Genomic DNA, 27,175 nt, shown 5'->3' with positions numbered 1-27,175 from the left:
GGAATTTACAGTCATCGCTAGAAGCAGCTACACAGTGTGGGGATGCTCGGTTTATACTGAATTCAATCTAGGCGTAAACTGGGGTTAAAAAGAACGTACAGTTGAAGCACAAAACCCTTCTTCTTCCTTTTTTTTCTTCAAGATTTTAAATTTATTTGAGAGAGATCACGAGTGGAGTGAGGGGCAGAGGGAAGAACCGGCTCTCCCCAATGAGCAGGGAGCCCGACGCAGCACTCGATCCCAGGACCCCGGGATCATGACCCGAGCCGAAGGCAGATGCTTAACTGAATGAGCCACCCAGGTGGCCCGCACAAAACCCTTCTTAATCTAGACTTTCCCCCACTTGGTGCCACTCGTCAAACGAACTTCACCACCAGCAGGAAAGAATTCTCTTCCATGTATGTTTTTCTTATTAAAAAAAAAAGTATCTAGCTTATGTACGACTTTGAACTTTTTCTTAACTCTGAACTTCCAAACGTGATTTCAAAGACAACCAAAGCTCTAATGGCAGTCCCTGCGAATGCTCACTGCTTTGACAAGAGCTTCTTCCCCTCCTGCCATGTCTCCTGTAAGGACTTCTCACTGTACCAGTCTCAAGGTTCCAAGGGTGGAATTCCAATTCTATTCTGTGCCATAGATTGGTCTCAGTTTTGGAAAAGGAGCCTAGGTTATAATAAAAATCTCACTAGTTCTAATTTTCTTGAGTCAAGATTTATAACCATCTAAAAATAGCTGAGCCTTTTTCTTTAACCGAAGAGTATAAAAGGGTTTGGCATTTTATTTTATGGGGGGCGGGAGAAATATGGATTTGCAAAGAAAACTCATAGCGTGGACTAGGTAACAGTGAGATTGTTCAACGAACATGAAGCTCTCCCTCCCTCCTTTTACCTACCCCCAGCCCTGCAACTCTGCAGGAAATCTAGAAACACTATTTTTATGCAAAACTTCAACGTGGCATTTATGGATTCATCGGACAATGCTGTCTGCCATTGCTTGTGAAAATGGTAACAATACAACTGTATAACCAGGGTAGCCATGCTCTCCAGGCTGAATTAATCATCTCCAAACGAGCTTAAATTTTGAGACATTTGTGTTTATGGAAAAAAAAATGCCTCAAAGAAATATTGTTTAACAGAGAACAATGTGAGGTATATGTATTTAAATTTAAATCAGGTCCCAAATTATAATGGTGATGAAAGATGTTAAATACAGCTTGAGGATCATTTGAATAGGAGACGATGAAGACCTAATAAAAGAAGGAAAACTATTGCTACAGGGCCAATAAGTTACAAATGAAACCCAGTTGTTCTCTTTTTCAGATTTCATTCCTTTGAACCTTCTCGGCCATTCCTTCAAATCTTTGCAGGGCTCCAACTTCCAGTGAACAATCAGGCGTTTTATTTTTAATTAACACAACTGTCATGGGTGTAGCACTCTGCTCTTTCTCACTTTCAACATCTGTCTCTGTCTCTCTTCTCTATTAATGGAATCTGACTCAATTCGCAACAGCAATTAGGAGAGCCTTCTCTGGTCTAGTTTTAAACTTTCCTCAGTAAAGGTGGCATGCTTATAAAATGCTGTTTCTTTTAAGGACAGTATTAGGAGAAAAAAATTACAGTATCTTGTTTCAGTAATTATTCTGTTGTGCTGTCTGCACAAATATGTAAAGGAATCATCACCATTGGCTTTATGTAGATGAAAAGACCAGCAAAATCAATGGGTAGGTTTGTTGCTTTTTTTGGGTTATCGTGTTAAAAGTTATTTGGATATTGGGGTGCTGGGGTGGCTCAGTCGGTTAAGCAGCTGACTCTTGATTTCAGCTCAGGTCATGATCTCAGGGTCCTGGGATTGAGCCGCATGCACCGGGCTCTGGGCTGAGCAGGGAGTCTGCTTCAGGATTCTCTCCCCGCCTTTGCCCTTTCCCACCTCGCACGCACGCTCTCTCTCTCCCCGTCTCTAAAATAAATACATAAATCTCTTTTAAAATGTTAAAAGTTATTTGGATACTGATTTTCACTAATTTATTTACAAACACCTCTATTTATGTGCTAACAGAAGTCACTTACCATAGAATGTCAAGTAGCCAAAAATGGCAGTCAAGAAGTACATAACAAACATGGCGAAAAAGGAGATATTGGAAACCATCTGCATCTTTTTCTGTGATCGACTAGGAACAAAGATAAGGGAATTTTAAAAATTAAAAACCATGTTACTGAATTTAAGTACCGGTGTTAACACTGAAGAATACTAACAACTTTCTATCAGGCTAGGGAAGATATGACCAGCTGAGATTACCCCCCTTCCACCTCCCCTACCCCCAGCAATTTAAAATAACTTCTTTTAGATCAAACGGGTATGTGAGAGAGAGATTCATGGAACTACCAATCCCTCAAATGTCCTTCCCCATTCTTTTGAAAGAATATCAGGTTCTCATCTGAAGGGCAGAGAATATTTTTTAATATTTGTTTTGATATTATCTCCATACTCAGCATGTACGGGGAAAAGGGCAGAATAAATTCAAATCTCCCAGCCCAGAGATCAGGGGCAAGGCTAGAACTTGACCTCAGGTGTTCTGTTGCTAAAGCTCTTATTTAGGTTCCTTTTTTCCCACTGAGTAGCTTCAGGGATGCACCTGGAAGTCTATGTTTCCAGAGCAATAAGTACCCAAGTGATCACAACTGTGATGATGAAGGGCTCTATCTCTTAAGTCAAGTTTAGTCTGGGAGTTTGGGTGAACATTTAAGTTTTTTTAATGGCCCAAATAATTCATCTATAAGACTTGTACTCAATAACAGACCACGATAGTCATAACATTTGTTTGTGTCATAACAGGAAAAATTGATAGGTACACACATCAGAAAATTACAAACTAAAAGCTGGACTATTACATTTAAAAGATGTCAAAGACATATTTATAAATGTCCTAAGTATAGGATCATAAGGTAGGATTGATGTACACATAGGTAGATGTAGATATTTTAAAACTTACCCATATATCAATTAATATGAAAGAGGAAGAGTCATGAGTGAATCAATGCTAAATGATATTTTATTTTTCAAAATGGAAAGAGACAGCTATATTGTATATCTTTTCTGAGCTTAAGACTATGCCATGAAGACTATTTTTATCTGTAAAGTCTGCTTAACAGTAGGCTAAAATGAGAACCCAGGAGGAAATTTATAAGCAGGACTTTAGTTTTCTCTAAAACAGCAATCAAAAACAAATCCATAGAACCATCTTAATAGTTTAAAATGAACAATAATATTCTCTTGTCCAGTTTGTGGCCTTAACATTAATTTCTTTCTGCCTGATTTCGCAGCCTTTTCCCTCTAAACCAGTAAGAGGCAAATCAGACACAACGCATTCTGCAGTTTATACATGAATCTGATTATTATTATACACTTGCAAAATAAGCATAAGTGACATAAAGCAACACAAATACTTGAACTCTCCTAAGTAATATAGTATGCGAAAAAACCAATTTAACAAAAAAAGTCCACATAGTTGGCCACTTTATATATTTACGGCCAAAACATACTGCAGATTTCTGATTTTTCTTGTTCTTTTTTTCCTTTAATATAGTACTTGCTCAAGAATGGCCGAAAGTAAATGTTGAAGCCGGCTGATGAGTCCATGGAGGTTCATTATACAAATCTATTTATTTTAATACAGTACTTGTGTACTAATGAGGGGATGTAAAAAATGATTAAGGTAAAAAAAAAGCAAATCTCTTACTCTTTAAGCTCACTGTAAATTGGCAGGACTGACGGGTGGCAGACAAAAGCAAACGCAATGGTTGGTAAAGCGTACACGGTCTATTTGAAAGAGAAAAATAAACATTAAGAAGAGGCATTTTTTACTCTAAACATTATTCCGCTCCAGTATTTCTGCACTGTCGTTTTCTCTGACAGCTCTTCAGAATCCCTGGATTATTCGGTTATTAGGAGGGCTTTGATACCAAAAATAGAAGCAGCCTTTCTAAGAGAGCTTATCTAGCTTGAGACGTGAGGCACTTGGCACACAGGGGTTTTAGGTTCGCCTCACCTACATCCTATTTTACTGCTTCAGGCAAAGCATCATCCCATATTTACATGGCGCTGGCCAGTCACCGGGCACTTTCCCTGCATTATTTCACGGAGTCTCTACAACAACCCTGAGCAGTAGACAGACCACTGATGCTCTCCCGACTCCCTCCAACAGGTTAGGTGACATGCCCAGGACTTCTCCCATCTCTGTTCCACTGCTCTTTGCTCTATAGGGCGCATCAAATCAGACTTAAAAGATGGCATCTAAAAAGACAACTACTTCCTCAGTCACTACTTTGGCTGTGTCCTTAGAGTTGCGAGAGAGAGAGAGAGAGAGAGAGAGAGATCTCTCTTTAGTTTTCTTAGATAAGACTTTTTAAAACTCTCAAACTCAATACAACTTCTGATGCAAAAAAAAAAAAAAAGGAAGAAAAGTAACATTTCTCATGCTTTAAGTCTGTGCAAGCACTGGACCAGGCCCATTCTAAAAAAAACCCTGTGAGAGACAGAACAGAATCTGTGTTTTTCACATGGGGTTTGGTAACTTGTGGAAGGATTTAAATCCAAGCGTGATTGGTTCCATAGTCCACTGTTCTCCATGCCATTAGCAGCATCCCAACTATATGAAAGTTTGCTAAGTGTCAATTAGTGTATCTGTATTTCAACTGTGTGAGCTGGGGAAACTTGAGGGATGCCTTTCTGTCACCACCAGGGAAGAGCAGTGGGCTAACAATGGCATTAATCTGTTTTTAAAGATCTACAAGGAAGAGAGGAGCTGAGACAATGATCCAGAAAGAGATTTTCACAGAGAATGCTTAAGGTTGTCCTTTATGTAAACTGGATAAGAGGAAGCAAGAAAGGTAATATTTGCCTATTTCTCAAAGGTCTCCAAATTATGGAATTTGGGAAGCAGTGGTATGGTGCTCTATTGAGAACGAATACTTTCAAAGCAGTTTAATTACAACAAATATGAGAACGATAATGCTCTTAGTAAAATGCTCTTTTTTATATTTAAAATATAAGGAAACTTACCTTTGAATTGAAGGTAACATATTTTGGTGTACACATGTCAGGGTTTGTTAAATTAGCACTTATTGTTGAATTTAGCTCCAGAACAATGCAGGGAATTTGAAATTTTTTGTAGATAACCTGGTATTAAGAAATATAGGAGAAACAATATAGACATTATCAAATAAAGCTAAACAATGAATAACTGCTGCATGGCATTGTACTATGGCAAAACCAAACCAACCATTTTCATCAGCACTTACCACTATTAGGAAAAAAACCATACAGCTCAAAGAAAATCCGCTAGTATAGCCAAGATACCCTAAAAGAAAAGTTGAAAAAATTTATTGTTATTATTTCACGTATCACCTTGTTTCTTTCAATGCATTATTTCTTTAACTTTTTTTTTTTAAGATTTTATTTATTTATTTGACAGAGAGAGAGAGAGAGACAGCTAGAGAGGGAACACAAGCAGGGGCAGTCGGAGAGGGAGAAGCAGGCTTCCCGCCGAGCAGGGAGCCCGATGCGGGGCTCGATCCCAGGACCCCGGGGATCATGACCTGAGCCGAAGGCAGATGCTTAACGACTGAGCCACCCAGGCGCCCCATCTACTCTGAATGGAGTCTTACGGCCAAATGCATTTACTCTTTGATCTACTCGATAGTTCTTTATTATGGACTTATTGTATACATACTGAATATCAGCTACGTAATACTTCTCGTCCCAGGTGAGGGGCATACAGAGAGGAGATGAAGTGATTTCTAGGAATAAATTGAGCATCTGGGGATCTTCACCTTGCTCCCCTTGAAGTCCCCCAACCACTGTAACTTCCACAAAGGCAGAGTAAGTGGTCTCTGGGAGGTTGCACTATTCTCATCCCTGGAGAAGAAGAGCCCTTCTCTCCTTAATCTGAAAAGAGCTACATGTATATATACAGAGAAGCCGAAACACAGACCTAGAAACCAGAAAATTAAGTCGTTTTCAAGATCTACTTCTAGATCTTACATAACAGCTACAGAGACTTGATATTTTTCATACAAAACAAAACACTATGGTTAGCAATCATTTGGGGTAAGAACTTTAACCTAAATGTCTTCCTTGAATTACCCCAGAATTAAAGGAGATGCGTTTTGGACTGGATAGCAGTCTGGCCACATTATTCAATGTATACAATTCCCATAACATGAGACACACTCGTCTCCAAATATAAACATACACACAAAAAATGTCAAAACCAAGTGGATAGGACTTGGTGATTATCTGCAGCCTTTGACTTTTCACTTCTCTCTTTCCCTTCAGTGAAGCAAATAATGAGATTGGGTTAGACTCTGATAATTTAAGAGTGATTCATAACACTTCAGGGGATAAATATAAGCAACTTCTGTTTTGATAGATTTGAAAATCTACTTCTCTAAATAATCAGGATACTTAAGACCTTGTATAAGGAGAATTCCATTTTCTGTACTTTTCTCAGAGTAGCCTGTAAATTGTGCTATTGGATGTGGCACTGTGTCTGTTGCTGGCCCCAGAACCTCACTGCCCCCCTCTACAGCTCAGTAGAGGGATTGCTTAGGAGGTCACATACTGACCAGTGTTTTTATGCTATATTAAAGTCAAGCCTGAGTAATACTTGTAATTTATCATTCACTTAATCTTTACCCTACAAATGAAAGTAGAGAGGGCAAAGTTGTTCATTTTTATTAGGTTTCTGACTCATTTGGGCACTGTAGAGACTACGATAAAAGCAAGCTCTTTCCTTACCTAAGTTCTTCAAGAGACACAGAGGGAGGATTATGCCAAAAGTAACTACCACCACCAGAACTCGGCCATCCACATACCAGGCTCTGAAAAAGGCATTTAAGTGGTTGGGTCATATTTCCGTAGAAAGTCACACTTTTTCTCAAATGTAAAATTTCACAATATGTTTTAATGAGTTTTTACCATTATTAATTTTTACCATTAATTTCTATCGTTATTCAGGTTTATCCAAACACTTTAACCCAACCACTCCCCATTTACTATCGTCTCTCCCCCAAGTGATGGAAGAAGGGATTTTTTTTCCCTCCCCCATCAGCTAAATGTGGCATTCCTCTGAATAATTTACGTGGTTTCAAAGCTGAATGCACACACTGCATTCTGTCAGATAGCAACATGTCTTATCAATTCTTTAAGGAGAAGTTCCTTTTTGTTTTGCTTGGCTAATACCATTGAAAAACAAGTCAGCACAGGTAGGCATCGCTTTCTCCCTAACCTCTTGTATTTGACCTTGAGTCCTGATGACAGAACACGAGGAACTCTGGCTCCTATGATTCTTCCTTGAAAGAAGACAGAAAAACTAAGACTGACAAGAACTGTTAAACAAGAAGGAGTGAAAACAGTGGACGTTTCAGGTGTAGCTCCCACATTTTCCAAGCTTATCTTTAATGAAGTCGGCTCATGTAAATTTCGCTCCCTTCTTTAAGAAAGAGACTAGGGTCTTAATGTTTTTGCCTGTTCCACTTCTGTGTTAAATATATGTCTGTGTTAAAAATACTCTGTATCCATTCTGTTTTGTAGAATCTAGATACAGATTTCAGGCTCTCTGGGAGATGCAGCATCTACTGCTTGCAGCCTGACAGATAAATCTACCTTTTAAATGCTCAGAGTCAAATGGCTTTCCCTGCTTCTTTCATTTATATAACAGCCCCAGAGAAATTTGTTGGAACAACAAAGTAAGAAAAAAACAACCCAGGGAAAACTCAGGTGCCTCCAGTTTTCATAAAACAAAAAACTTTGGTTAGCCCACATTTACACTAAAAATATTTTCGTTATCTTACAAAAAAATGGTCTATAACTTACGAAAATGCCTCTTCCTTTCCCATGAGAAACTTTATGGCGGAGGGTAGTTCATTTTTTACTATGAAGAGGTAGCTCAGCATTGCTAGAGGAAAATGAGAACATTTTTAGAAAGAAGATACTAAAGCTCATGTTGCAAGCTATATAAAAGGCTACCAGCCTGTTCTTAGACTGACCTTCAATAAGACACAAAGACAGTTTTAGCTACTCAGTATACTTGGTTTTAAATGAGTGACTGCTCTTACTTTCTGCCTTACTTTCCATGTGCCATTTTAGCAAGGAGAACGATACTGCTTCCATTTTGTTAAAATTCATGCAGCCACCCAACCACCAGATTTAGAAAAGATAATAATATTCACATACTTTAAAGTTATGTATAGAGAAGCGTGTTCTTTTTACCTCCAGTGTTCTGTAGAGAGGTGGCTCCAAAGATTACGAGCTTCCCTGTGGTGCCAAAGACCTGTTCTCCCAGCTTTTCATAAACCATGCAGCCTATTTAAAAATCATAGTTGAGAACACAAGAAATGACACAGGGATCTAAAAGTTAAAGAAAGCCAATATTTCCTCACTCTATGGACTATTTCCCAAGTTATTCTGTCTTTCTCAAAATCACACACGTAGCCTTTTGGGCTTTGCAAGGGTTAAGGTGTTGCAACCTCGTGACATTTTAAAATGTCAGACATGACCACCATTTCTCCTTTTTCAGGTTGGCTACAAAAGCATTTACAATTCAATTATTAGGTCATAAAAGGCTTATTTTTAACTATCTCGAAGAGTCTTCCTACTTGGGGAGGAGGGGGGAGATTCCTACTCTGATCTCCTTCTCAATCTGGTGCATATCATTAAAGTAAAGATTTGATTTAAAAATAAAAATCCTTATAGTTGGGACGGAAGTTTCCTTTTGAATTAATTATGTGAACTGATGAGGCTAACAAGGGATTATTTTAATAACATTCCACGAATGCCTCATATGTCCTAAACACAGTAACAAACATATGATAGTCAACACCAGAACGTTGATCATTTGTAAAATTTAGTTCAAAGATATGCAACTCAGAAAAGAGACCAATAGATAAATCTGTCAAAAGAATAATTTGGCTACAGCAAAATCCTAACATGTTCAACTGTCTCATCTCAATAAATACTAAACTGCTAAACCATCCATTAAAAAAACATGTTTATATTTCTTTATGACAGTTCGGTTCACGTTTTCAAAATGTTCACAGAAAGCAATATGGGTCAGACTATAATTAAAACTTTGTTTAATCTCTCATAAGACTGGTGTTTAAACAAGACAATGGTAGATCCTTGATCTATTACAAAATGTCCCAGTTAAATGGAGTCGTCTCTGTACAGTAATAGTTGGCCAATGTGGTTTTAGCTAAAGTAAAAGTCAAAGTATTACAAACAGAATCCATTTGTCCCAGGAATAGAAAACAAACATTTCAGGTATTACACTCCCCAGAACTTAGAGCCTTTCCACAGCACCCTTGCTCCCACATTGCCTCGGGTGTAACATTTTCTCCTTGGAATACACACACAAGAGAATGAAAGCTCCATTTACTTTTAAAATCTTGAAGTCTATAATATCAAAACTTGGGATCCTTGTTCTGAATTTATAAAGACCTAAGGAAAAACTGAAGCCTTTCAAGTGAAGTCATCTTAAACTAGAAAAATAGGTATAATTGGGGGTGTTCTTTAAATGGCAACACTATTCTCTCAGTGTTCAAGACAATTTAATTTCCATGGTGCTGTATCTATTTCTCTGGGTAAATGCCACCATAGGTTTTTGAGGGACGTAGGTCAAAGTACTGTTCAATAATCAGTTGCTGAATGGGGAGGATATCACTCATTCACAATATCACCATGCAAATCATTCACCCTGGCTTTAACAAAATTAGACATATTATCAGCTTACCTGTTTCCTTTGAACAGATCAAAAGAAGGTTTATTGAATATATAGATAGCAGTGTCACAGAAGTCAAAAGTATCCTAAAGCAAAGAAAATAAGTCTTGTAATAACTATAAAAGAACATACTTGGACCTTACATTTTAGAAGGACAAAGGCTTATTTATATGGTTAACACTGTTTGTTGGTAGCATCCAAATTTTGGAAACTATTGGTCACACCCTCTTTAAAATCCTCAATAAAAATGTTCTACCAAATAAAGAGCTACTCATTAGAATCTGAGTAACCCTAACTGTGCAAACCCTCTACATTAATTCAAAGCCTAAATAGCTCTCTGAGGTCATTTCAGTTGAAATGACTTTCAGACAGTATTATGAAAGAAAGCTTTTATGGTCTATGATGTACTTTCTGTTACATCCGTGTGAGAAAGTGTGAAAGAGGTGTAGGGCTGGGGAGGGGGTAGGGGCTGAGGGAAAGGCTTGTCGATGACCATGTAACTTTAGACAACTTGCTCAATTTCTCCCATCCCTAGATTCCTCACCTATAACATAGACACAAGCTAAATGAAGTCTAAGGTTCTTTTCATCTAATTACTCCATGGCTATTTTTGAATCTATATACTGGACCACTGAGATAATTCACTTTTTTTGCACCTGGTTCCTCTTAAAGACTAAGCACTTCTTTTAACTGATGGGAAAATGTTGACAAGCAAAATGAAAAGACTTTTTTGAATGATGAACTCATGTTTTTGTTTTAGTACATCTGGCTCATTATCAAACCCTCCTCAAGAAAAAGCACAGTTAAAATGATGTGGGAGATTACATAGATTATTTCTGAATCATTTGGTAAAACAGACTTGGTAATTGAAAATAAAACCTATTTGCTAAAAAGAAAAAAAATTCCAGTCCCCCAAATGAAACCATGCACTCCCTAATGTAGGGAAATATATCCCTAGAACAATATATTAGTACAGTTGATTCCACATTTGAGTAATTAAGGCAAAGATTTTTCTAGCAAGTGCCATTGAGAGGTACTTGGTGCATCATGCAATTCTCTCTGTGTGGGCTCTCTCTTCCCAACCTCATCCCCCAGCCCGCATACCCACTGAACCACTGTCCTTGGGCCCAGCTCAGATGTCACCTCCTTAGGTGACTTCCCTTGCCCCAGGCAGAAAGACAGTTTCGTGGCTCTCTCATGTCTTACGGCGTTTTGCTTCTCCTATATGCAATGGGGGAGTACACAATGATCAACTGCAGAGCAGACAGAATGCCAGAGATTGGTCACAAAACATAAAAGAGGGACAGAGGTCAGCAGAGGTAAAAACAAACACTGAGAGAAAGAACAGAAAACCTAACACTCTGGGTGAAGACCAAACTGACCAGCTAATAAAAAGGGGACTTTAGGGGTGCCTGGGTGGCTCAGTCGTTAAGCGTCTGCCTTCGGCTCAGGTCATGATACCAGGGTCCTGGGATCGAGCCCCGCATCGGGCTCCCTGCTCGGCAGAGAACCTGCTTCTCCCTCTCCCACTCCCCCTGCTTGTGTTCCCTCTCTCGCTGTGTCTCTCTCTGTCAAATAAATAAATAAAATCTTTTTTAAAAAAAGGGGAATTTAGGTGAAGATATGATGGTAAGGAAGTGCATTCAGACATATATTGACTTAGCTAAGATCCTTGAGTGGGAGGGTGATTAAGAAGGTAAGTCCCTTATTATCTATTCTGGCTGAGGGACAGGAGAAACTGAGAGCAGGCAGTTATTCACCCATCCAGTAGTTCTGAGATATGTAATGGAACACGATTTGATATGCTCTGCCAGAGAGGAAGATACAGGACCCAACTGTGGTATGATTTTTCTTTCACCTTGTAAGAGATAAACAATATTTATTCTGAAGAAGCAAGCTTCAAATTTTGCTCAGAGTTCACTCATGTTTTTAGGGACAATGAACACGAACGGGCAACTCCTACGTGTGCATGCGGCAAGCCATAGAGGACTTGGGCGTGATGTGGACTAGCATGGGCTTCCAGTTGGGGATAGGAGAGATGCAAGTTTCTGCTGCTCTGGAGTGACCACGTGCCCTGTTGAGTCTATCCCCCTGGGACTGACCTAGAGAGGAGAGGGGATCCTGCCACGGGGCCCCAGGCTAATGAGTAGAGAGTATGACCTTGCAGGAACTATGTGCCTAGCAGGAGGGACAATTACTCATGTCTACCTAATGATTAACCAAAGGCCCTAAGCCTAGGAGATCTGGGTACTTATTAGCAAAAGAAACATTATAAGGAAACATCCATTCCCTCAGCTAGCAGTCCCTGGGACCACATGGCTCTTGCACATGGTTGCCTCCCAACACATTCTACTGGGTTGAATGTCTTTGTAGGTGATGCTCAGCTGACCTGTGGCCCTTGGCAAGAAGTAAAGGATTTCTTCATAAACTCCTATCACCTCTTTTTCTCTTTCCGGGGGGAAAAGTGTTTTTCAGGGAAGAGATTAGCAGGGAGTTCATCTATTTTCTCCTCCACACTTACCAACAGCAGAGTGAGGTCCTCCCACTGTGATGAAAACGACCCCCCTGCTCCCATGTTTAAAAGACATAACATTGCACCCCAGACAAAAGGACCTGGAGTGAGAGTCTGACAGTCTCTGCCTTTAACCATCCCACCTCTGAAGACGGTCTTCTTCATCCTTCCCAAAATATAGAGCTTCCCTTCGAAAACCAAAAACTAACATAAAACAAAACCCTTTTTCTATCAGGTTGTAAGAGGCAAAACCATGTAAAATTTTAAGACCGCTTTAGGCTATAAAAAATATCTAGAAGTATTAATGGAATTAAAAGTTAGAGAAGTGCATCTCCTTGTTTAGATTCTTAGCAAGAAACTCTAAGTTGTCTAATTGGCTAAAATGATGCTAGAATAGTTTAAGGGCATCCAGAGATGTCAAAGACAAAAAAACATAACATCAAGAAGAAAGAGCAGAAGGAATGACTTGCGAGAAATGTAATGACTTATTTGAACATTTCTCCTGTCTTGAGCGTGATTGTACCTCTCTTTGTCCAATTAGATATTTGTACATATTATTGTGGTTTGCTAGAAGAGAAATATACACCGGTATTCCTGTGCTAAGAGGAACATGAGTGATTCCTTTTTTCATCTCATCCGGACATCATGTTCGCTTTCACACTTCTAATCATTGATGACAAGTTCTAATATGGTTATGGCAAAAACCACTTGAAAAAGGCGTTTGGGTGGCAACTAAACGTCAGCAATAGGAACTGAGCTGTCAAGGTGTTGGTATTTCAGGCTTATGTTCAGCCTTGAAGAGAAGGGGATCCAGAACTTGTAGCTGGACATGGGCACTGGGGAAGCAGCGGCAGGGGAGTTATCTAGTGAAGAATGTGGTCAGGAACTTCTGAGAACCCTCACATTGTCAGCAACACTTTGAAAGAGGTGGTGCGGGGACATCCTCGGAGAGTTTGTGTCCCCTATGGGGAAGGAGCCTGTTAGGAAACAATTCTAGACTCCAGGATCAGGAAGGGACCTTTAGACACCACCCTGTCCAGCTTCCCACCCAGCACAGGAAACCTCTCTGCTGCATCCAACACACAGGCATCCAGGTCTGCAAGGTGTGTCACAGGGGACACATACGCCACCCATCCCATCCTGTTTCTGGAAAGTGCCACGCACAGGAACTGAGGCTGAGCTGAAACTACCACTGCCATTTCACCCTTTGGACCTACTTGAATCTACTTGAAATCGAAACCCTCTTCCACCAAACAGTCCATCTGATGGCGCTCATTTTCAGATTGTGCCCTTTGACCTACACCTCTCCAATTCTTCCAGCTTTCATCCTGTGATGGGGAAGTTCAGGCTCTTTACATCTCAGTCATGGTCCAGTTCCTCAACCATCCTTTGTCATGGCTGTATGCCAAAGAAAAGCACAACGCCGTCACATCAGTTTTGGTCCATATAGCGCAAAGCACGTTAAGATTATTAAGTTGAGCTGGACATCATGCTTCCTTGAAGGCAACCTATTTTCATGTTCATTTTTACGGCAACCAAGCCACACTTTTCTTATTGAGCTTCTGTTGGAAACTCATATTAGGCTACTCTTCCTGGTTCTATCCTGTGTATACTTTTTTTTTAAAGGATTCTGCACTTTTGCATTATATTTTGTCTTTCCTGTCTTGTGATATCTTTTAAAATTGTTGATCTTTTTTACTTATGTATCAACTATCTCATCAAGCTTCATATCTTGAATTTGCCTTCATTCAAGTCACTGGTGCTAACTTTGAATAGAACAAGACCCCAATCTAGAAAATGGCCCCCTGCCCCATCAACTGCTCCAGCCAGAAACCTGGAAGTCACCCTTGATCTTTTATCTACTCTCTCATCCCTCACATCTAATCATTGGCAAGTGTCCTATCACTTCTCACTCCAAAATAGTTCCTAAATCCATATACCTTTTTTTTTTTTTTTTCCATCTCCACTGCCACTACTCTGATCCAAGCCACCAACACCTCTCATTTCTGGGCAACTGTAGTACTCTGTATCTGTCTCTCATTTCTTGCCCTCTCTGATCCATCCTCCACCTAGCAGCCAAAGTAATGTTTTTATTTCATTGCTTTATTATTTTCCTCCATTACTAGACTGTAGGATAGGCCATGACGGTTTAATTCAGAGTTGTAGCCCATCCTATTTGCCAACTTACATACAATACCAAACAGACTCTTAGCTAAGAATAAGTGAACTTACAGATTAGCATCTCATTTGTAAGTCATATGGGATTATGCCAAACATCTTGCTAAAATCAAGATACATTCTTCCTAAGACAATCCTGTGACCTACTAGTTCACTATTATCTCAAAAGATGAAGTTAGTTTAGCACAACTATTTAGGAAAACCCTATTGACCTCTATGGAGCAATATTTTCTACAGTATTTGCACATAAAAGCTATCTAATAATTTGCTCTTGAATTATGCTTGAGATCTACTTTTTATCACTTCTGAAAGTTGGGATGAAATCTGCCCATTTCTAGTCCTCTGGCGATACTCCTGCTTTCCATGATTTCTTAAATATTTTTGACAGGGATCCTAGGTATATTTACTGTATTTGGTACAAGAAAATTTTGGCTCCTACCTTAAACAATAATATCTAAACATCTATTTTAAAAACATTTATTTGTTACTGTTTTGAATCACATTGATAAAACTGTAATTCTTTGTTCTACCCTAACTTACCCAAAGATTACTTGGATAACATTATAATAAATTCCATTTCTTCAAGTACTATATGCTAATCAAATAGAAAATGGTGACAATAGAACCAAATATTTAAGGCAATTGAAATGTTCGTTTTTTGTTTTTTTTTTTTAAGTAGGCTCCAATGCCCAGTGTGGTGCCCTATGCGGGGCTTGAACTCATGACCCTGAGATTAAGACCTGAGCTGAGATCCAGAGTCGGTTGTTTAACTGACTGAGCCACCCAGGTGCCATTGAAATGTATACGCCATGACTGTGGTGGTGACTTCATAACTATATTTGGGTAAACTTACAAATCCTATCCTTTAAATTGGAGAATTTTATTGTATATAAATTATACCTTAAAAAAAAAAAAAAAGACCAACCCCACATCACTTCAAGGATGATGAGACTATCTTTTAAAAGCCTAGCTAAGGGGCTCCTGGGTGGCTCAGTCAGTTAAGCGTCTGCTTTCAGCTCGGATCATGATCGCAGGGTCCTGGGATCGAGCCCCACATTGGGCTCCCTGCTCAGCGGGAAGCCTGCTTCTCCCTCTCCCACTCCCCCTGCTTGTGTTCCCTCTCTCGCTGTGTCTCTCTCTGTCAAATAAATAAAATCTTTAAAAATAAATAAATAAAAAAGAAAAAGAAAAGCCTAGCTAAACAACAAGAAATCATATGACATACTCCCCACCCAGCCTCAGAGCCCTTGAGAGAGGGAGATGAAGCAGCAGTCACCACTCTGGATCCAGAAACAGCCTCCACGGGGGTGTTCAGATGGGGGTGTTTGGGGCTGCCATGCACCTGAGTGCTTTCAACTCCTCCAGGACCCATTCCTCTTAAAAAATAAGAGAACCCTTCCCAATCTTCCCTGCATGACTCCCCCTGTCCTCTCCCTTGCCGAAGTTTAAAGCAGCTATCCTCAAACTTCAATGGTATATACGAATCTCCTTAGGGCCTTGTTACATTGAAGATTCTAGTTCAGTAGATGTGGGGTGGGACCTGAGGTTCTGTACTTCTCACAAGCTCCCAGGTGTCGTGGATGCTGCTAGTCCATGAGCCACACTTGCAGTAGCAAGGATTTAAAGCTGCAGCTCTGGCCCCGTTAGCAAGCAGGTCTCGGTGCTCCTGTTTCTCACGACTGTTGAACTGGTGCCACGTGGCCTGCCACACTGTCTGCAGCTGGGGTGCCATGCCGCCATCACGTGCAACTGCCTGTGACACAGACCCCACAGCCATCCAGGGAGACTGCAGTGAAGGGGAAGCATTTACAGCTAAATCGTTATCAGCCCTCTGGGACGCTGACTGGCTCTCAGCATCAATGTGAGGTCTGGCCTACTTTCTTTGGTCGACTTGCTCAGGGTCTTAGGGCATTATTTGTTTCGCCACATATATATTTTAAAATTAGGGGCACCTGGGTGGCTCAGCCAGTGAAGCGTCTGCCTTCAGTTCAGGTCATGATCCCGGGGTCCTGGGATCGAGCCCCGCGTCGGGCTCCCTGCTCGGCGGGGAGTCTGCTTCTCCCTCTCTCCGTCTGCCCCTCTCCCAACTCATGCTCACTTGCACTCTCTCTCAAATAAGTAAATAAAATTATTTTCAATGCCACACCCCTTTCCCCACCCCAGCCACGTCTCTTTCCTGCCAAAAGGGATCTGAGGCTCACCACGCTATATAAATCTTCCTCTTCTAAACCCAGTTAAAAGTATAAAACTTTTACCGTCCTCATGATTAGAAGAGTCGATATAAAACCTCCCTGCACCGGAGGAAAAGTAGTCTTTTTCACTAGTCTTTTATCTACCATCACTTCCCACCAATCCACAGCCCCTCCCTCCAAAACTCAGAGACACACAATCTGGTTGATGCAGAATATTTACAAGAAAATCTAAAATTCCAGTACAAGCCAATTGGACAAACTGTAGGAAACACACTGTTTTCTGGCCAACCATCTTTCTCCAGTCCTTCCCCTGTTACTGGCCTCTCTTTGACTTTCTTCTACCCCTTCACTTTCTCCTACCTTTCCAAACTGTCTCCACCTTCCTGTCTTCTCCCCTCTACTTTTTTTATTCATCTCTTATCTCTACTAACTCTCTCTGCCCTTCCATACCCTCCCTGCCAACTCTTCCCAAGGGACATATCTAGATGAAGTGAGTAAGGATCTAAAAACACTGCTGCAGAGAGCAGAGCATTAGCTGGGGATGAAGGGAGGGCTGGGCAGATGGAGAACCCAAGCAAGGATGTTGAATGAGTTACCCATCTGCGTGGTTAAGGAGCTCAGATTCGGGGGTTTCCAGCTATTGTGACAGACAGCTGGTGGAGAAGGGAATTTTAGAGTGTGGGAAAGAGAGGGGCTTTCAAGTGAAAGGCCGTGACACCTGAGCTGGACAGGGAAGGAAGTGTGCTTCTCCCTGAGGTTCTCAGAGACAAAGGTTCTCCATGATACTGGAGGACAGGCACAGTGGGAGTACCCGAAGGAGGAGCCTGGAAGTGGAGGGGGTTGTGGTCAGAAGTAGACCCTCTGGAGGGTAACTGCAGAGGCAGGGTGGTGCTGCATGGTTCCTGGCCCAGGAAAGCCATGCTAGTGGAAAGCTTAAGTGGAAAAAAAAAAAGGCGACACGGAGGAAGAATTGTCTATTTAATGAGAGCCCAAATGGGAGGAGACATGCCTGAAAGTGAGGAGACCAGGTGTTCTGAGTCCCTAATCCAGGTGAAAATTTTCAATATCTTGGAAAATTCAAAATTATCTTTTACATACAACTTTACTTCAATAGGGATTCAATATAATTAATAAAACAATTGATCATTACTACCAATAAATTTAGGGTATTTTCAATACGTCAGGCCCACACTAAGCACTTTAAAATATTTCACTTATGAGTATTTACTATTACCATTTTACATAAAGAAATTGAAGTTCAGAGAGGTTAAGTAGTTTGTCTAAGGTCACAGAGCTAGTATTAGAGCCCTCAAACCCTCATAGTTTGACTCCAAAGTCCTTACCCACCCATGCTATATTGTCTGCCAAAGTCAAATATCCACAGAGGAATGACAGTGTAAGCAGGAGACAAACAACTTAGAATGAAATACATCACAAGGCTAACACAACCTGCTGTTAACAGTGAGATTTTGGGTGATTTCTTTATACTTAATTTATTTTATGCATTTTCAAATGGTCTTTAATGATTTTCTTACTTTTACAATAATAGTATTAAAATGAAAAATGTAAAGAACCTTTCAAATGATAGTAGTATTATTCCAATTCTTCCCTTTGGGGAGGGGGGGTGAAGAGTTGCATTTGTTTAAACTCCAAGGTCATTAATATAGTCCCTATTTCATTTAAGGAACTTACAAGATATTTAAAGAAAGGAGCAGAAACATGTAATTATTCAGTCCCAAAGTGCACTTCCTAGTCACTAGATTGTGACAAAATTTCAACATTCTGAGGGTCAGAGAACCAGCACACCAGGATCTGGTAGCATGCAGTTATTTGTAATATTTACACATTAGAGAGTGAAAGGGATGGTTTTTAAATGCTGAGCTGGGAACGGGCAGGGATCAATTATTTGTACAATTCCTTCCATTTCTTTCCTTGTAGGTAAATCTACATTTTTTTGGTGCAAAGCTGCTCTTAAACTAGCCTCGTTGCTGGTTAGGTATTTTGTGTTGTCTAATGAAAGAAATATGCCTCACTGACGACCAAATCAAATAAGATCTAATATGATCCTAAAGAGAAAGAAGTACTTAAAAGAGGTATGCAGACAGAACTAGAATTTTATCAACTTAGTTGATGCTTTGTGAGGTTAAAAAGTTAGGAGGAGGTTTGACTTTAAAAGAGGAAGTCGTACTGGTAAGAAAGAAAGCCATGTGCCATCACCACTTCCTGTTTTTGCCTATAGTCGTTGGTAGAGGGCTGTGGGTTTTGCGGGCACTCCATTTATAACTCTTGACGTGCCCTTCTTCCTCTTCTTCCACTCCACAAGAATAACTGGCTTCCTTTTCTCTCAAACCTAGATCCTTACCTTTGAAAATGAGCCCCCTTTATCATACTCTTAAGATGTAACTCCTGAGTGACAGAAAAATTCCACGGAATCATTAAGTAAAGGAGTGTGCTGTTCTCAGTGGGTATTTTGGACTTCCACTCCAGCAGGAATGATGGAGCTGGGGCTTCGTTCATACTTTCCCACTCTGTTTCCATGGTAACAACGCACATTGAAGGAGAGATGGAAGAGTTAAGAGGACTATACCATGGGCTTGTTGCCCTCCTTCCCCTCATCCCACCACCAATCCCAGTGTCATCCTAGCAAGTGCCTTAGCCTCTGTGAATCTTAGCTTCTTTACATATAAAATAGGGATGATAAATAGGGTTGTATAGATCCCATGGAACATGTATACTTTATAACATCTTTTTTTCTCTCTAAAAAAATAAAAGCTACTCTCAGCTGGCAAGCCATACGAAAAGAGGCTACAGGTGGTTTTGGTCAGTACGCTGTAGTTTTTGAACCCCTGATGTAGTTGTAGATCACTGATACCATGGACCCAATGTAAAGTGAAGCTTGCGGCCATAGAACAAAGCAAAACTACCTGGCTCACAAAGGGGCAGTTTTCCACTCTACTAAACCAACTACCACTCTGTGAGTAATAAAAGTTCAAGCTAGCCTTGAAAATCCAAATTTCTGGACTATACTGACCTGCTGTGCTGAGACACACCTGGCCTACTGCAACTCAGTAAAGTGAACAAAAAGGCATTCATGCATCATGGAGGTATTAATACTGGTAAAGCCTTAGGCAGTAGAGTTAAGTTGCCTCTTGCAGGCTAAGAAAAACACAGTGCTCCAAAATGGAGGCCATGCCCTTGTCCTTGGGTCGCACCGCAGCACCCGCACTGGATTCAACTCAGTCTAGATAGGACTGCGCCAACTCCCAGTACACGCTCTCGCGCATGCGCGCAGTGCACACATCCGCACACCTCTCCCGGGCCGCGAGAATTGCCTTCTTGGAACCCCTTATCAGACACATCTTAGATGACTCACCAACTAAGCATAACTGCTCAACTTTTAAAAACAATGGGTGGGACTCATCTCCTACACTTGCCAACCCTCTTCGTTTACAAAATAAGCCCTCGTTTTTAGCACAACACTAACCACTTTCCTATTGCCCTATTTCTGAAAAACTTCTTAATCCAGTTAATTTCAATAGAGTTCAATGGCACTGCCACTGTCCTTTTTACATGTATCTCAAATGTTGGCAAGCCTGAATGTGCCATTTCTCCTCTTCCAGGATTATTATTCCCAAACAAGAGACTCTGATGCCAGTGATTTTTGCTGCCAGCTGAAGGACAACAATTTTCTCTTCAGATCATTTCTAAGGAACAGTGACTATAACTCAAAGAATTTTAAAAACAAGTAACTGATTGACAAGAGGGAAGATGAATGTGACTACACTCATGGACCTCCTCCCAGGATCACCGGAAGAGTAGAGCTTCCCTCTTGACTTCCTCTTTAATCACCCGGTTTTTAAGATCAGAAGATCCAGTTTGGTCTTTCCTCAGGAGGCAAAGAACTGCCTGCTTAGGAGTGCACAGAGAAAGACAACTTAACATTTATGAGGAATAACTTGATAAATATCACACAGACCATTTCTGTTACTGCTAAGAGCAAAATTATCATCTTGGTGGGGGTGATTCAAACTTTCTGGAATATGAAGTAATGAAGTTCAGGAACATGCAGAGTACATATTTGTGAAGGTACACTGCAATCTCACTCCAATTTAGTAGAATTTGCTGAAAAAGATGTCAGACTTCAGAGCTATGCTAAGGCAGTTACTTAAGAATACAAACCTCCTGATATCATGAGAAGCCCATTTTTTGTGATGGGCTAATAATGATCAAATACCTACAAGATAAGAACAGGACTTAGGGCAATGTGTTGATGGACCTATGGTTCTAATTCCATTTCTGTCTCCCCCTTATGTAGGCTCAACTGTAAAACACTGAATTTAAAGAGAGAAGGCCCCTGCTAGTCTGATCTTGGTTTACAGAGATCTTTATATTATAGATTGACCCTTACTGGCATGACTATTTACTGGTTTGTTTGTAAACACTGTAATTATAGGTAATACAATGTTGCATCTTTTTAGTGGTTCACAGAGTTACATAAATATTCAGAAAAAGAGAGACAGAATTCACCTACAATTGAAGCAAACGATTTACCACAAAGTGGAGGTAACTGCTGTAAACTGAAAATGACAATTACATTCCTTTTTGCAAATAGCAATTTAACAACAAATGCTCTTTTAGCAATGTAATACTAACCTCTTACAGGATTTAACAGGCTCTGAACTATTTAGAATGTTGAAATGAAGGAGGCATTCCCAGGAAAGTAACCAAGTAACCACTTGCGGTGAGTGCTGTGCTAACCTTGTTATTATCATTACATCTCCACAGCCCACTGAAAATTTGAGGGTGAGCTAAACCTTTCAGTTGTCATTTGCCCTCCCATAAGTTTGCACCAATTATGAGAGCCATTGTTTTGCCCTAAAGCCTTGTTTTGGTTTTGCAAAATCTAATTCTTAGGTATTCATTCTTCATGTCAATGAAATTTTATTGAGAATCACGTATATGCAAGCAACTGTTCTAGATCTTGTTGGGGCCGGCGGGGGGTGGGGGGGGGGGGGGGATGATTTGAACAAGGAAGAATTAGATATTAATCCTGCCCTTTTAGGGCTCAGAGTTCAATCGGGAAGGTAGAGGAGGATCAGGGAAACAGTTCTGGAGGTGGCATCTGACTGGGCCTCACAGGCCTGTCAGGATTCAGAAGCACAGAGGTGCGTGGGAATAAGGAGGGGAATAAAGAGGGGGAAAGACCAGGGTGACAAGGACGGTGCAGGTGGCCTTTACAGAAAAGAAGGAGGTTGGTGTGGCTGAGGTGGAGGCTCTCTGAAGGCAGATGGGGTTGAAAATAGAGTTTGGAATAGGTAACACAGCATCAATGCTTATTCTCGCTCTTAGGGTCTTTTTTTTTTTTTTGGTAAAGATTTTATTTATTTATTTGAGACAGAGAGAATGAGAGACAGAGAGCATGAGAGGGAGGAGGGTCAGAGGGAGAAGCAGACTCCCTGCTGAGCAGGGAGCCTGATGCGGGACTCGATCCCGGGACTCCAGGATCATGACCTGAGCCGAAGGCAGTCGCTTAACCAACTGAGCCACCCAGGCGCCCCGCTCTTAGGGTCTTAAATATCAATACCGAAAATCTGTTTTTCCGAAAGTCTTCTGTAGGTAAGAGGGGGAAAAAAGTCTTATGTCATTGGTTTTAAGTTCCCTAAAAAACAGGGTTTTTCCATTAGTTTCTTTCCCTAAAAACACATGGTAGAAAGATAATACAGAGTGTAAACTTTGCACTCCCACGTCCCCCCAGCCCCTGAGGCACTCTCCAGAAGTAACCACTGTCAACAGCTTATTTGTGCACCCTCCCGAATAGTCTGTGGGGTGTGTGCATATACACACACAATCTCCTTCCTTGCTCACTTCCATCTAACAGTCAGGTTTTTTCACACAATAATATTCTTAGGACATTTTTCTCATACCAGTACACATAATCCAGTTTACCCTTTTATATAGTTGTCTAATATTCTGTTTTATGGAACTACTATGATTATTGAACCAATTCTCTAACAACAGACTTGGTATTATCTGACTTTGTCAGTACTGGGTTTTTAATTCTTAACAACGACATTTAGTTAAATCTTTGGAAGGAATTAAATTCAAGGGCTCACGAAGACAGCGGGGAGTCTCAGATAGCACATGAGGCCACGTCGGGTGTAGATGTGGGACACACGAAGCCGTTCAGACGGTATGTCAGGTTTATGATATACTATAGGCATGTATTTTATTGGCTATTACCAGGAACCTGACCACCCCCGATCTACAATTTGGTGCACGCAATATTGCAAAACTATTTCCATTACAATAAGGGTGAAGGTTCTTGGTGAAATAGTAGTAAAATAGTCCAGGAATATGAATGATTATACAAGGTGATTTTTAAAGCTAAAATATTAACTTGCAAGTATCTATTGATAAGAATAAAATTTCTCTGATGATGTACATTAATAATGCAAATTTGGTTTCTGACGAAGGCATCACTAAAAGGCAGTATCGCGTTTTAGATCACACTGGTTCTAGAGTCAGAAAAGCCTGGACAGAACCCTGGCTCCCCAACTTGCTAAGTTGTTATTAAGCCTCCGTTACTTCATCTGTAAAAAGGAACTAATACTTACTTCATAGTTGATGGAGATTAAACGACATAATAAGGCATATATAATTACTATTCAATAAATGTTAACCATTATTTAGTGACCACCTAACTAATACTTCCACAAACACGTCCTATATAGTGCTGCTACATACCAGGAACTACTGGTACTCCCTTCATCTCTCTCTCTCTCTCTCTCAGACACACACACACACTTACTCTCTCACGCACACACACTCTCACACATTCTCTCTCTCTCACACACATACTCCCTTCTCTCTCTGTCACACACACACACGTGTGCACACACACACACACACACTCATAGCAGTCCCATGGGGCTGGCACTAATGAATAAATGTCTACTTGTGTGCCACTTTTCAAAGTGTGTCTTTAGCTATATTATCTTTTTATCCTCACAACTGAGTGACATGAAAATGGCAAATGAGACTCAAAAAATGAGACTCTGGAATTGTAATCAACCAAAATAAAATTTAAACTATTGTCTATATAGATTGTTATGTTGTTTCACAATTATCATTTCAAACAGACGGTTTATAAACTCAGTGTTTACAATAAATGATCATATCTTTTTTTTTTTAAGATTTTATTTTATTTATTTGACAGAGAGAGAGAGAGAGACAGCTAGAGAGGAAACACAAGCAGGGGGAGTGGGAGAGGGAGAAGCAGGCTCCCGGCTGAGCAGAGAGCCTGATGCGGGGCTCGATCCCAGGACCCTGGGATCATGACCTGAGCCGAAGGCAGACGCTTAACGACTGAGCCACCCAGGCACCCCTAAATGATCATATCTTTTGAGGTCTCAGAAGTATCATCAATTATAGTCTCCTTTTTCACAGTTTTACACTTAAGGGGCTACATTATTAAAATAATAAACGATAATACTTGCCAAGAAGTTATGGAAAAATATAAAGCATTTATTGCTTTATCAGATTCTGTATAGTTTAATAAACCTCTCATTTACCTACTACTATGAGGAAGTGATACATTCTCAAGACATTCATTTTCTATAAAATGTATGCTTTTAATAGATACATTTAGAAATGTAACTTTCCTGTTTTGGGCTGGGTGGGGGAGATGGTAAGGTGAAATAAAAAACAAAACAAACCTCACCATTCTTCCATGCCCATATTTACTTTGTTTTCCTTTTCTTTTCTTTTCTTGGGGCGGGGGGAGAGGGAGAAGGGGACAGAGAACCTTAAGCAGGCTCCACGCCCAGCACAGAGCCCTATTCGGCGTTCAATCTCATGACCCTGAGATCGTGACCTAAGCCGCAATCAGGAGTTAGCCGCTTAACCCACTGAGCCACCCAGGCACCCTGCCAATATTTACTTTTGATCCCACTTTGGCCATGATGGAGTTACAGGGGAGCTATGTAAAAAAAAAAAAAAAAATCAGTGATAGAACAGGGAGTTACAGTGGAGAAGTTTTCAGCACCCACTGCCTTTTCCTTGGATCCCCAATTTTAGGAAAACTCATTTCAATGTGTGCATTTTACCCTGAGATACTCGTGCCTCAGCGTATCCCCGAACTGCTGCCTCAGGGTACAGCCCCATTTTGTTTCCAACAGAGAACAGATACTGTCAGAACAACTGTAAGTGGAGATTCCCCATTCCCATACTTCCCGTTCCTTGGGTGGAATTACAGGGCTTCAGAATTCAGGGAAACCCAAAACCTAACTGCATTCTTCCAATGGGGCAGAGTTCACTGAATCCAACTGAATCAGAGGTGTGTTAAACAGGGATGACAGCCATTATGGTTAGGTCAAAAAAAAAAATGAGCCCCAAATTCATCCAAGAAAAAGAAATCACTCCCACAAGTTTTCAGATGACCCCAGTGAAGAGCTCTGCACCCAGCCTCGGGGAGACTCAGAGGAGCCTTCCCAGCTGCTTTTCTAAAGAAGCCTGGACAGGCTTGGACTCTTTTTCCGTGTTGGCTAATATGAGTCTGGAACAGGGCCCTGTACCAGATGAAATACCTTGATCCTGCCAACTGCTTCTTGGCTTGGAGCAGCTGTAGGAGCAGCTGGTTTTACAACACACAGAGTGAGTCCTTGGTCTAAGGTAGGAGAGTTCTACATTTTGTGAAAAGCTTGTAAGTTTGGGTCTTTATACAGCTACCTTCTCGAGCTTTCACCTGATGATTTGGTGTGTGGCGCTTGCTATTCATACATCTTGCAAATAACCAAACGATTTATAAGAGTTTTATGCAGGGAAGTCGTCCTGCAACTGTAAGAGTCAAGTTTATCCAATTCTTTGCTTCAGTCAGAAACTGAAGAGTCATGAGACAAGAGATCAATTATCCCTGAATCACTATAATTAAAAATCAACTGAATTCTAGAAATGGTAGATTGAATATATAAACTTACTCCTGCTCCCTCCTAAGAACATGAGAGGAGATAATAAGCACAAAATTTCAGAACTGGAAAGTAGACAAAGCTGAACCTTAAACTGGCAGTGGAGAAAAACAAGACCAATCCAATTTTCACCACAGAATTCCCAAAAGGCCCCAGTGGCATTACTGGAAGGAGCAAACAATGGGAGGGATGAGCTAAAATAAAGAGGATCTTCAAGGAATAGCTAGATTCCCAGACCAGGCACCTATTCCGTAAAGCTGAGTGGTTGCTCCTCCCCATCTGGCAAAAGATATATATCTGAAGACACATTCTCTGTCAAGTATAAAATACAGGTCTCTGGGTGAGGGACCCAGCACAAATTGTCAGGGGAGTGGGTACTTGTCAGGAAAACTGGGATTGGGTAAACACATGCAACTGAGATATCCACCCCAAACCTTGCCCCCAACTTGGTTCCCAGAAATATGGTGGCAATGCTCAGACCCTCCAGGCAGGCGACTGGAAGATGCTGGGTGATCCCAACAGCCAAAGAGTGACACTGCTGGTTCCCCAAGTAAAGGGCTGGTGACAACACCTTATGTGAAGCTATCGCCAACAAGCCCTACTCACGTGTAGTGGGTGTAAATTACACTTGTTTTTACCATCCCTTACTTTTGAATATAACAGACAAAGAAGGACCACCTGACATCTGAGGAAAGATTCTAAAATGAAAGATGGGGTCCAAAGCAAACAAACAAACAAAAAATCAACTTGCGCCAGAGGGATAGAGTCAGCAGAATTCAGACTGTGGTAAACTCTATGGGACAAATGGCTCAGTTTCTTCAACACATATATTGTATAGGAAAAAAGACGAGAGAGAAACAGGGAACCTACAGCTTAAAAGAGATTAAAACACATAGCCAATTGCACTATATGGACCTTATTTGAGTACTGATTTGGAAAACCCAGTTGTTGTTTTGTCAAAGGAGATAAATAGACAATTCAAATTTTGTTTGGATATTTGATGATATTAAGGAACTGCTGATAATTTTTTAGGTGTGACATAATATGGTTATGTATTAATAATCCTTATTAAATAATTATTAAATATTAAATCCTTATTAAATAATTATTAAAAACAATCTTTATTTTAATGAGAAATACACTGAAATATTTATGGATGAATGATATTAGAGCTGGGCTTTGCTTTGAGACAATACAGATGAGGGGGATGATTAAAGTAAGGCCATGGGATGAAGGGAACATGGGAATCTTTTATACTCTTCTTCCCCCTTTATGCTTGAAATTTTCCAAAACTATCACTAGAATCCTTAGAAAAAACACTGAAATCATAAAACAAAATGATATAAGAAAGGAACATTCCAAGAATTTTTAAAAGCTCCTATAAATAAAAAAAAATAATAACAGAAATAAAGCATTCAGTAAAGAGCTGGGGAAAATTGAGGACATATCCCAGAAACTACAGTGAAAAATTGAAGAAATGAAAATAAAAAATAAAACTGAGAGGACAAGTCCAGAAAGTCCAGAATCTGGGGAGCAGTTCCAGAAACAGAGAAAA

General features: G+C 40.4%; 1 protein-coding gene across 1 annotated transcript in view; it reads right to left on the bottom strand.

The window, feature by feature from the left end:
• The window catches only part of SLC38A1 (solute carrier family 38 member 1), a 63,370-nt gene that overhangs the window by 5,753 nt on the left and 30,442 nt on the right, over positions 1 to 27,175 (bottom strand). The window contains exons 5-12 of the mRNA XM_021704831.1: positions 9,788 to 9,861; positions 8,269 to 8,361; positions 7,873 to 7,954; positions 6,796 to 6,878; positions 5,298 to 5,356; positions 5,059 to 5,175; positions 3,737 to 3,816; positions 2,067 to 2,167 (exon numbers count right to left, since the gene is read on the bottom strand). Of these exons, the coding sequence (XP_021560506.1) occupies positions 2,067 to 2,167; positions 3,737 to 3,816; positions 5,059 to 5,175; positions 5,298 to 5,356; positions 6,796 to 6,878; positions 7,873 to 7,954; positions 8,269 to 8,361; positions 9,788 to 9,861 (689 nt within the window). The remainder of the gene's footprint in view (positions 1 to 2,066; positions 2,168 to 3,736; positions 3,817 to 5,058; positions 5,176 to 5,297; positions 5,357 to 6,795; positions 6,879 to 7,872; positions 7,955 to 8,268; positions 8,362 to 9,787; positions 9,862 to 27,175) is intronic.

This window comes from Neomonachus schauinslandi, chromosome 5, assembly GCF_002201575.2.
Source record: "Neomonachus schauinslandi chromosome 5, ASM220157v2, whole genome shotgun sequence".
Classification (NCBI taxonomy): domain Eukaryota; kingdom Metazoa; phylum Chordata; class Mammalia; order Carnivora; family Phocidae; genus Neomonachus; species Neomonachus schauinslandi.
Note: the sequence above shows the minus strand (reverse complement) of the source record. Positions and strands in the feature narration are given on the sequence as shown.